Source organism: Pecten maximus, chromosome 16 (genome assembly GCF_902652985.1).
Source record: "Pecten maximus chromosome 16, xPecMax1.1, whole genome shotgun sequence".
In the NCBI taxonomy this organism is placed as follows: domain Eukaryota; kingdom Metazoa; phylum Mollusca; class Bivalvia; order Pectinida; family Pectinidae; genus Pecten; species Pecten maximus.
In genome coordinates, this window is record NC_047030.1 from 15837057 (window position 1) to 15849684 (window position 12628).

The 12628-nt window shown below is 42.8% G+C and overlaps 3 protein-coding genes across 3 annotated transcripts; all 3 read left to right on the forward strand.

Annotated features, from left to right (window-relative positions):
* Positions 1-4317: 4317 nt before the first annotated feature.
* Positions 4318-5331, forward strand: LOC117344663 (sporozoite surface protein 2-like). Its single transcript, XM_033907489.1, has one exon. It carries the CDS (start codon positions 4318-4320, stop codon positions 5329-5331), a length of 1014 nt encoding a protein of 337 aa, XP_033763380.1.
* Positions 5332-6833: 1502 nt separating this feature from the next.
* Positions 6834-7517, forward strand: LOC117344664 (proline-rich receptor-like protein kinase PERK12). The gene has a single exon (XM_033907490.1). It carries the CDS (start codon positions 6834-6836, stop codon positions 7515-7517), a length of 684 nt encoding a protein of 227 aa, XP_033763381.1.
* Positions 7518-7871: 354 nt separating this feature from the next.
* On the forward strand, positions 7872-8540 carry LOC117344665 (serine/threonine-protein kinase pakB-like). The gene has a single exon (XM_033907491.1). The coding sequence runs from the start codon at positions 7872-7874 to the stop codon at positions 8538-8540; it is 669 nt and encodes a 222-aa protein (XP_033763382.1).
* The last annotated feature ends 4088 nt before the right edge of the window (positions 8541-12628 follow it).

Here is a 12628-nt window from a genome sequence, read left to right on the forward strand (position 1 = left end):
AAGGCCACAACCACAACAGGGCACACCATGGTCAGTTATCCCAGTTTAATGGGAAACACAAATCATTGTAGAGATCAAACTACCCACCTCAGACCTTCATCAGAGACTGGGAGGGAGCCCCACTAGATCGTTCTGGAGTGACAATGTAAATGACCTTTTCATCCAAATGTTCATATCTCTACTTCCAATAAATGTCAGATATATGTACCAGCATTTATCTAATGTTTGTGTGCCAACACACTTCAATAATTTTTATTTGTTATAGAAACAAATCTAGGCACAAATTTCCTAACTGTCATCTACTACTGTCAATTGTGGATTTAAATGTCAACTGTCTGACGCAGCATCATTGGTACACTCAAACAAAATATAACTGATTGGTCCATGACAGCAGGTGAAAGGTCAAAGAATCTCGACATACATTTCAGTATATATCATACACCTATCAATGTGTATAGTGTAAATATATATTTTACACCTATCAGCCTGTGTTGAGTAAATATATACTTTTTATCTATAAATGTGAATTGTGTGAATATATAGTTTACATCTATCAATGTGAATTGTGTAAATATATACCTTACATCTATCAATGTGAATTGTGTAAATATGTACCTTCAATGTGAATTGTGTAAATATATACTTTACACCTTTCAGTGTGTATTGTGTAAATATATAGTTTACACCTCTCAGTGTGTATTGTGTAAATATATAGTTTACACCTATCAGCCTGTGTTGTGTAAATATATAGTTTACACTTGTCAGTGTGTATTGTGTAAATATATAGTTAACACCTCTCAGTGTGTAGTGTGTAAATATATAGTTTACACTTGTCAGTATGTATTGTGTAAATATATAGTTTACACCTATCAGTGTGTATTGTGTAAATATATAGTTTACACCTATCAGTGTGTATTGTGTAAATATATAGTTTACACCTATCAGTGTGTATTGTGTAAATATATAGTTTACACCTATCAGTGTGTATTGTGTAAATATATACTTTACACCTTTCAGTGTGTATTGTGTAAATATATAGTTAACACCTCTCAGTGTGTATTTTGTAAATATATAGTTTACACCTATCAGTGTGTATTGTGTAAATATATAGTTTACACCTATCAGTGTGCATTGTGTAAATATATAGTTTACACCTATCAGTGTGTATTGTGTAAATATATAGTTAACACCTCTCAGTGTGTATTTTGTAAATATATAGTTTACACCTATCAGTGTGCATTGTGTAAATATATAGTTTACACCTATCAGTGTGTTTTGTGTAAATATATAGTTTACACCTCTCAGTGTGTATTGTGTAAATATATAGTTTACACCTATCAGTGTGTATTGTGTAAATATATAGTTTACACCTATCAGTGTGTATTGTGTAAATATATAGTTTACACCTATCAGTGTGTATTGTGTAAATATATACTTTACACCTTTCAGTGTGTATTGTGTAAATTTATATAGTTAACACCTCTCAGTGTGTATTTTGCAAATATATAGTTTACACCTATCAGTGTGTATTGTGTAAATATATAGTTTACACCTTTCAGTGTGTATTGTGTAAATATATAGTTAACACCTCTCAGTGTGTATTGTGTAAATATATAGTTTACACTTGTCAGTATGTATTGTGTAAATATATAGTTTACACCTATCAGTGTGTATTGTGTAAATATATAGTTTACACCTATCAGTGTGTATTGTGTAAATATATAGTTTACACCTCTCAGTGTGTAGTGTGTAAATATATAGTTTACACTTGTCAGTATGTATTGTGTAAATATATAGTTTACACCTATCAGTGTGTATTGTGTAAATATATAGTTTACACCTTTCAGTGTGTATTGTGTAAATATATAGTTAACACCTCTCAGTGTGTATTGTGTAAATATATACTTTACACCTTTCAGTGTGTATTGTGTAAATATATAGTTAACACCTCTCAGTGTGTATTTTGTAAATATATACTTTACACCTTTCAGTGTGTATTGTGTACATATATACTTTACACCTTTCAGTGTGTATTGTGTAAATATATAGTTAACACCTCTCAGTGTGTATTTTGTAAATATATAGTTTACACCTTTCAGTGTGTATTGTGTAAATATATAGTTTACACCTATCAGTGTGCATTGTGTAAATATATAGTTTACACCTATCAGTGTGCATTGTGTAAATATATAGTTAACACCTTTCAGTGTGTTTTGTGTAAATATATAGTTTACACCTATCAGTGTGTATTGTGTAAATATATAGTTTACACTTATCAGTGTGTATTGTGTAAATATATAGTTTACACCTATCAGTGTGTATTGTGTAAATATATAGTTTACACCTATCAGTGTGTATTGTGTAAATATATACTTTACACCTTTCAGTGTGTATTGTGTAAATATATAGTTTACACTTGTCAGTATGCATTGTATTGAAGTATATAGTTTACACTTGTCAGTGTGTATTGTATTTAAAAATATAGTTTACACTTAATTGTGTGTAGTGTGTAAATATATACTTTACACCTTTCAGTGTGTATTGTGTAAATATATAGTTTACACTTGTCAGTATGCATTGTATTGAAGTATATAGTTTACACTTGTCAGTGTGTATTGTATTTAAAAATATAGTTTACACTTAATTGTGTGTAGTGTGTAAATATATAGTTTACACCTATCAGTGTGTATTGTGTAAATATATAGTTTACACCTATCAGTGTGTATTGTGTAAATATATAGTTTACACCTATCAGTGTGTATTGTGTAACTATATAGTTTACACATATCAGTGTGTATTGTGTAAATATATAGTTTACACCTATCAGTGTGTATTGTGTAAATATATGGTTTACACCTATCACTGTGTATTGTGTAAATATATTGTTTACACATATCAGTGTGTATTGTGTAAATATATAGTTAATACCTTTCAGTGTGTATTGTGTAAATATATAGTTTACACCTATCAGTGTGTATTGTGTAAATATATAGTTAATACCTTTCAGTGTGTATTGTGTAAATACATAGTTAACACCTATCAATGTGTATTGTGTAAATATATTGTTTACACATATCAGTGTGTATTGTGTAAATATATAGTGAATACCTTTCAGTGTGTATTGTGTAAATATATAGTTAACACCTATCAGTGTGTATTGTGTAAATATATAGTTTACACATATCAGTGTGTATTGTGTAAATATATAGTTAACACCTTTCAGTGTGTATTGTGTAAATATATAGTTAACACCTATCAGTGTGTATTGTGTAAATATATAGTTTACACCTATCAGTGTGTATTGTGTAAATATATAGTTTACATATATCAGTGTGACACATGTATTGTGTAAATATATAGTTTACACCTATCAGTGTGTATTGTGTAAATATATAGTTTACACCTATCAGTGTGTATTGTGTAAATATATAGTTTACACCTATCAGTGTGTATTGTGTAAATATATAGTTTACACCTATCAGTGTGTATTGTTGAATCTTATTCATCTGATGAATATAAAATGTCTCAGGGAAACATCATTTAGTACTATAGAAAATAATAACTACCAAACTCTACATCAATATTTTAGTTATTTGACAAATAACCATCCTTATACACACAACTTCAATGGGATTATATACCTTTGCTTCTACATGTTCAGCTGTTTTTTCTCAAGAAGCATTTTGTAACTCATATTATTTTTACATTACCAAAAACAAGTTGGCATCATAGATTTGTCAAGGACATTTCACTTGTCATGCTTTTGTCACTACCATCTATTTAAGTTGGAATAGATATACATGTATATGTAAGTTGTTATTGTACATGTCAGATAGCTATACCAGCTGTTCAACTTTGAAACAGAAAATCAATACAATGCTGATATGACTGATCTGTTCAGTAAAGCATATCCACTTTGACTAATTGTAGATTTAGATGAAGATATAAATATAACAGACGTTGCCATAGCAACATCTTGGAGATATCATTATTTAATTCATACATTTAAATGTTTCTGTATCCTTGGTTACTCTGCATTCTCTGCTTCTGCTCAAAGCCTTGATTAGGGAACAATTGGAAGGCAAGTGTGCTTCCCTGGGGATCACACCCATGGTACCCAGTAGTCCACTACTCCAATCACACCCATGGTACCCAGTAGTCCACCACTCCAATCACACCCATGGTACCCAGTAGTCCACCACTCCAATCACACCCATGGTACCCAACAGTCCACTCCGACCAAACCCATGGCACCAAACAGTCCACCACTCCAATCACACCCATGGTACCCAGTAGTCCACCACTCCAATCACACCCATGGGACCCAGTAGTCCACCACTCCAATCACACCCATGGTACCCAGTAGTCCACCACTCCAATCACACCCATGGGACCCAACAGTCCACTCCGACCAAACCCATGGTACCCAGTAGTCCACTCCGACCAAACCCATGGTACCCAGCAGTCCACCACTCCAATCACACCCATGGGACCCAACAGTCCACTCCGACCAAACCCATGGTACCCAGTAGTCCACTCCGACCAAACCCATGGTACCCAGCAGTCCACCACTCCAATCACACCCATGGGACCCAACAGTCCACTCCGACCAAACCCATGGTACCCAGCAGTCCACCACTCCAATCACACCCATGGTACCCAGCAGTCCACTCCGACCAAACCCATGGTACCCAGCAGTCCACCACTCCAATCACACCCATGGGACCCAACAGTCCACTCCGACCAAACCCATGGCACCAAACAGTCCACCACTCCAATCACACCCATGGTACCCAGCAGTCCACTCCGACCAAACCCATGGTACCCAGCAGTCCACCATTCCAATCACACCCATGGCACCCAACAGTCCACTCCGACCAAACCCATGGCACCAAACAGTCCACCACTCCAATCACACCCATGGCACCCAGCATTCCACCATTCCAATCACACCCATGGCACCCAGCAGTCAACCATTCTAATCGCACCCATGGTACCCAGCAGTCCACCATTCCAATCACACCCATGGTACCCAGCAGTCCACCACTCCAATCACACCCATGGAACCCAACAGTCCACTCCGACCAAACCCATGGCACCCAACAGTCCACCACTCCAATCACACCCATGGCACCCAGCATTCCACCACTCCAATCACACCAGCAGTCCACCACTCCAATCACACCCATGACACCCAGCAGCCTACCACTCCAATCACAACCATGGCACCCAGCAGTCCACCACTCCAATCACACCCACGACACCCAGCAGTCCACCACTCCAATCACACCCATGACACCCAGCAGCCTACCACTCCAATCACAACCATGACACCCAGCAGTCCACCACTCCAATTACACCCATGACACCCAGCAGTCCACCACTCCAATCACACCCATGTCACCCAGCAGTCCACCACTCCAATCACATCCATGACACCCAGCAGTCAACCACTACAATCACACCCATGACACCCAGCAGTCAACCACTCCAATCACACCCATGACACCCAGCAGTCAACCACTACAATCACACCCATGACATCCAGCAGTCCACCACTCCAATCACACCCATGACACCCAACAGTCCACCACTCCAATTACACCCATGGCGCCCAGCAGTCCACCACTACAATCACACCCATGGCACCCAACAGTCCACCACTCCAATCACACCCATGACACCCAGCAGTCCACCACTACAATCACACCCATGGCGCCCAGCAGTCCACCACTCCAATCACACCCATGGGACCCAACAGTCCACTCCGACCAAACCTATGGGACCCAACAGTCCACCACTCCAATAACACCCATGTCACCCAACAGTCCACCACTCCAATCACACCCATGGCACCCAGCAGTCCACCACTCAAACTAAAACCCATGGCACCCAGCAGTCCACCACTACAATCACACCCATGGCACCCAGCACTGCACCACTCCAATCACACCAGCAGTCCACCACTCCAATCACACCATGACACCCAGCAGTCTACCACTCCAATCACACCCATGGCACCCAGCAGTCCACCACTACAATTACACCCATGGCACCTTGCAGTTCACCACTACAATCACACCCATGAAACCCAACAGTCCACCACTCCAATCACACCCATGGCATCCAGCAGTCCACCACTCCAATCACACCAATGACACCCAGCAGTCCATCATTCCAATCACACCCATGGCACACAGCAGTCCACCACTCCAATCACACCCATGACACCCAGCAGTCCATCATTCCAATCACACCCATGACACCCAGCAGTCCACCACTACAATCACACCCATGACACCCAGCAGTCCACCACTCCAATTAAACCCATGGCACCTTGCAGTTCACCACTACAATCACACCCATGGTGCCCAGCAGTCCACCACTCCAATCACACCAACAGTCCACCACTCCAATCACACCCATGACACCCAGCAGTCCACCACTACAATCACACCCATGGCGCCCAGCAGTCCATCACTCCAATCACACCCATGACACCCAGCAGTCTACCACTCCAATCACACCAATGGCACCTAGCAGTCCACCACTCCAATCACACCCATGACAACCAGCAGTCCACCACTCCAATCACACCCATGACAACCAGCAGTCCACCACTCCAATCACACCCATGGCACCTTGCAGTTCACCACAACAATCACACCAATGGCACCCAACAGTCCACCACTCCAATCACACCAACAGTCCACAACTCCAATCACACCCATGTCACCCAGCAGTCCACCACTCCAATCACACCATGACACCCAGCAGTCCACCACTCCAATCACACCCATGGCATCCAGCAGTTCACCACTACAATCACACCCATGTCACCCAGCAGTCCACCACTCCAATCACACCAGCAGTCCACCACTCCAATCACACCCATGTCACCCGGCAGTCCACCACTCCAATCACACCCATGTCACCCAGCAGTCCACCAATCCAATCACACCCATGACACCCAGCAGTTCACCACTACAATCACACCCATGTCACCCAGCAGTCCACCACTCCAATCACACCAGCAGTCCACCACTCCAATCACACCCATGTCACCCGGCAGTCCACCACTCCAATTACACCCATGGCGCCCAGCAGTCCACCAATCCAATCACACCCATGTCACCCAGCAGTCCACCAATCCAATCACACCCATGACACCCAGCAGTCCACCACTCCAATCACACCCATGTCACCCAGCAGTCCACCACTCCAATTACACCCATGGCGCCCAGCAGTCCACCACTACAATCACACCCATGACACCCAGCAGTCCACCACTCCAATCACACCCATGGCGCCCAGCAGTCCACCACTACAATCACACCCATGGCGCCCAGCAGTCCACCACTACAATCACACCCATGTCACCCAGCAGTCCACCACTCCAATTACACCCATGGCGCCCAGCAGTCCACCACTACAATCACACCCATGACATCCAGCAGTCCACCACTACAATTACACCCATGGCGCCCAGCAGTCCACCACTACAATCACACCTATGACATCCAGCAGTCCACCACTACAATCACACCCATGACACCCAGCAGTCCACCACTCCAATCACACCCATGACACCCAGCAGTCCACCACTACAATCACACCCATGGCACCCAGTAGTCCACCATTCCAATCACACCCAGCAGTCCACCACTCCAATCACACCCATGACACCCAGCAGTCCACCACTACAATCACACCCATGGCACCCAGTAGTCCACCATTCCAATCACACCCAGCAGTCCACCATTCCAATCACACCCAACAGTCCACCACTCCAATCACACCCATGACACCCAGCAGTCCACCACTCCAATCACACCCATAGCACCTAGCAGTCCACCACTACAATCACACCCATGGCATCCAGTAGTCCACCATTCCAATCACACCCATGGCACCCAGTACTCCACCACTCCAATCACACCCATGGCACCCAGCAGTCCACCACTACAATCACACCCATGGCACCTAGCAGTCCACCACTCCAATCACACCAATGGCACCCAACAGTCCACCACTCCAATCACACCCATGGCACCCAGCAGTCCACCACTCCAATCACACCAATGGCACCCAACAGTCCACCACTCCAATCACACCCATGGCACCTAGCAGTCCACCACTCCAATCACACCAATGGCACCCAACAGTCCACCACTCCAATCACACCCATGACACCCAGCAGTCCACCACTCCAATCACACCCATGGCACCCAGCAGTCCACCATTCCAATCACACCCATGGCATCCAGCAGTCCACCACTCCAATCACACCAATGGCACCCAACAGTCCACCACTCCAATCACACCCATGGCACCTAGCAGTCCACCACTCCAATCACACCAATGGCACCCAACAGTCCACCATTCCAATCACACCCATGACACCCAGCAGTCCACCACTCCAATCACACCAATGGCACCCAGCAGTCCACCATTCCAATCACACCAATGGCACCCAGCAGTCCACCATTCCAATCACACCCATGGCACCTAGCAGTCCACCACTCCAATCACACCCATGACACCCAGCAGTCCACCACTCCAATCACACCCATGCCACCTAGCAGTCCACCACTCCAATCACACCCATGACACCCAGCAGTCCACCACTCCAATCACACCCATGACACCCAGCAGTCCACCACTCCAATCACACCCATGGCACCCAGCAGTCCACCACTACAATCACACCCATGTCACCCAGCAGTCCACCACTCCAATCACACCCATGGCACCCAGCAGTCCACCACTCCAATCACACCCATGGCACCCAGCAGTCCACCACTCCAATCACACCCATGGCACCCAGCAGTCCACCACTACAATCGAATTGTGAGATTTCAACCACTTATTATGAATTATAAAGGTGCTCACTGAAAATGCATTTTTCTGATCAAATTGAAAAAAGTGAAAATTTAAAATCACCATATATCCTTAATTAATTTTCACATAAAGCTGGGTTCCCAAAATATGTAATATTACATATATAGATAGATAGAAATCCCTGTGACTGTGTGATCTAAATTGACAGCTGTCGATATAACATACAAATGAACTCCCAAATTAAGGCTCACAAATCAATCCCATAATGCAGAGTCAGCCATAAAATAAACAATTGATATATATGACATGTATCTTTGTAGGAAAGTTCAACATAACAAAGCTGGACTATACACTGTCATTGTGCCTAAAGATTGCATTATATTTTAAAGTAGTTTCCCTTTTCAAGCTGGACACTAGACTGACCAATAAAGTAGGATTGGAGATCTGGAGGTGAAATCTATTTATGTGGGAAGTCTGATAATTAATGAAATTCAGTAACATAAAATAAGTACAATGCTTTAGGAACTTACTTTTAAACTGGATAATATTGGAAATTGTATTTTCATTAAATACAATATTTCAATACATGTCCGCTGGATCTCTTTTACATTGTTACATATGATTCTAGTATATTGTATTTTCATTCTAAGTACAATTTTTTCAATACAGGCCAATTTGACCTCTTTATAAAACATTTTTAAGAAACACATTTTTATGACATTTTCATTCTGAATATGAATTTTCAAATATTATATTCATAAACTTCTAAAGCTAGTATTAACATAGAATATACATTGTACATATACACACAATCACCAGACTGTATGGGGCTTTACTTTCCCCAAAGGCCCAGGAGATTGACGAGTTGTGATGGATGGGGTCATTTCATGGTGATAAAACTTGATGTTATTGTGGGGAAAAAAATCTCTTCTTTTTTGTAATTAAATAACAGGTCCATTACACAACTGTGTACTACATAATACCTACTTATATATACAGAACTGAGGACACATCAAATTTAATGTTCCTCATATAATTGTCAGGATGAAACTGCTCAGTGACTTAGGATAGGAGCCAGATTTCAAATTTAATTTTCCCTGTTAAAGAAAGAAGGGAAAATCATGGCTATACATTAATGTCTCATATTTCCACAGGTATATCATATTTCATTAGGTTTATCAGATTTCAGGTGAGAAACTGGTCTCTTCTTCTTATCACAGATGATAAAACAATTTCTGCTTCAGAGAATATCAACTGCAGACAGGTCATTAAACCTGTGACCCCTCTACAGTCACCTTTGGCATGTTCCATATTAAAACCTGTGACCCCTCTTGGGATGTTCCATATTAAACTTGTGACTCCTTCTAGTCACCCTTGGGACATAGCAGATTTAACTTGTGACCTCTCTAGTCACTTTTGGGACAATCAAGATTTAACTTGCGACCTCTCTAGTCACTTTTGGGACAATCCATATTTAACTTGTGACCTCTCTAGTCACTTTTGGGACAATCAAGATTTAACTTGTGACCTCTCTAGTCACCTTTGGGACAATCCAGATTTAACTTGTGACCTCTTTAGTCACTTTTGGGACAATCCATATTTAACTTGTGACCTCTCTAGTCCCTTTTGGGACAATCCAGATTTAACTTGTGACATCTCTAGTCACCTTTAGGACAAGCCAGATTTAACTTGTGACATCTCTAGTCACCTTTAGGACAAGCCAGATTTAACTTGTGACATCTCTAGTCACCTTTAGGACAAGCCAGATTTAACTTGTGACCTCTCTAGTCACATCTCTAGTCACCTTTGGGACATTCTATTACATGTATGTCTCCTTTAGAACATTTCATATTAAACCTGTGACCAATATAGTTACCTTTTGGATATTCCACATATTCTCTATAATTATAATAAAAAAAGATAACCTGTCTATATAGACCACATATAATCTGTTATAAAGGTAACCTGTCTATATAGACCACATATAATCTGTTATAAAGGTAACCTGTCTATATAGACCACATATAATCTCTTATAAAGGTAACCTGTCTATATAGACCACATGTAATTTTTGGTTTGTTTTTGTTTAACGTCCTATTAACAGCCAGGGTCATTTAAGGACGTGCCAGGTTTTGGAGGTGGAGGAAAGCCGGAGTACCCGGAGAAAAACCACCGGCCTACAGTCAGTACCTGGCAACTGCCCCACGTAGGTTTCGAACTCGCAACCCAGAGGTGGAGGGCTAGTGATAAAGTGTCCGGACACCTAAACCACTCGGCCACCGCTGCCCTATTATTTATTTACTTTAAGGATATCCTACAGAACCTGTAAACCATACCTGTCTATACATGTATAAGACCATGTGTTTTTAATGAAATATAGGACCACCAGACTTCAAAGTAAAGCAGACCTCTGTAAGACTACTGTTTTGTTTTCGTTGGTAGGGGTGGGGATTGGGGTTGGAATGGGTTGGAGATGGAGTGGGGAGTGGGTGGGGATGGGGTAGCCAGATGAGGTGGGGATGGGGTGGCGATACAGTGGGGGTGGGGTGGGGATGGGGTGGCGATACAGTGGGGGTGGGGTGGCAATACAGTGGGGGTGGGATGGGGATGGGGTGGTGATACAGTTGAGGTGGGATGGGGATGGCGTGGTGATACAGTGGGGGTGGGGTGGGGTGGCGATACAGTGGGGGTGTGGTGGCGATACAGTGGGGATGGGATGGCGATACAGTGGAGGTGGGGTGGGGATGGGGTGGGGGTGGGGTAGGGGTGGGGTGGTGATACAGTGGGGGTGGGTGGGATGGGGTGGTGATACAGTGGGGGTGGGGTGGGGTGGCGATACAGTGGGGGTGGGGTAGGGGTGGGGTGGTGATACAGTGGGGGTGGGGTGGGGTGGCGATACAGTGGGGGTGGGGTGGGGGTGGGGGTGGTGATACAGTGGGGGTGGGGTGGCGATACAGTGGGGGTGGGGTAGGGGTGGGGTGGTGATACAGTGGGGGTGGGGTGGGGATGGGGTGGTGATACAGTGGGGGTGGGGTGGGTGGCGATACAGTGGGGGTGGGGTGGCGATGGGGTGGCGATACAGTGGGGGTGGGGTGGGGATGGAGAGGAGATGTATCAATCCCTTGGTCTGACCTCTGTTGGACATACATCATAAACTGGACATGGACAAAGTAATTGACACTGGAGGCCTGAATCTGCACACGGACCAGTCTAGACATTTCCCCATTAACTTAATACAGAACAGACAAATAGGTGCCCACAAACCACGCAGACAGCTTGAATATTCAGATTTAAAACCCGATTCATTTCATCATAGACATGAATTTCTGTACTATAGCTGTCAGTCATACAGAATATTGTGATCAGATAAACACACCCCACAAATAGGATGTTAATACTTCAGAATTTACTTAATATCAGTCCGAGATAGCAGTTGAAACAAAATCCTATTTATACGAGATCCATACACACAGCCTGTGATTGATATACACAACAAAGGTTATCAAAATCTACAAAATATTTTGCGATTCCTGCATCTTTAATGTTCTTTGAGCACTTATATTGAATTGTTAAAGCAATATAAACACAGAGGAGACCGAGACTTTGAGCTGTAAAATCCCAGTGAATAGCCCTGCGGTAAATTGTCTATGGTAATACCTCACCAGCAAGTCCTAGGAACCAATTTTCCACTTCCACTGTTGCTGGTATTTTAATTGAGAAAAATTTCTGCACGGATTCACATATAAAGACAATAAGGCATTCGAAATGTAGACAAAGACAGAACAGA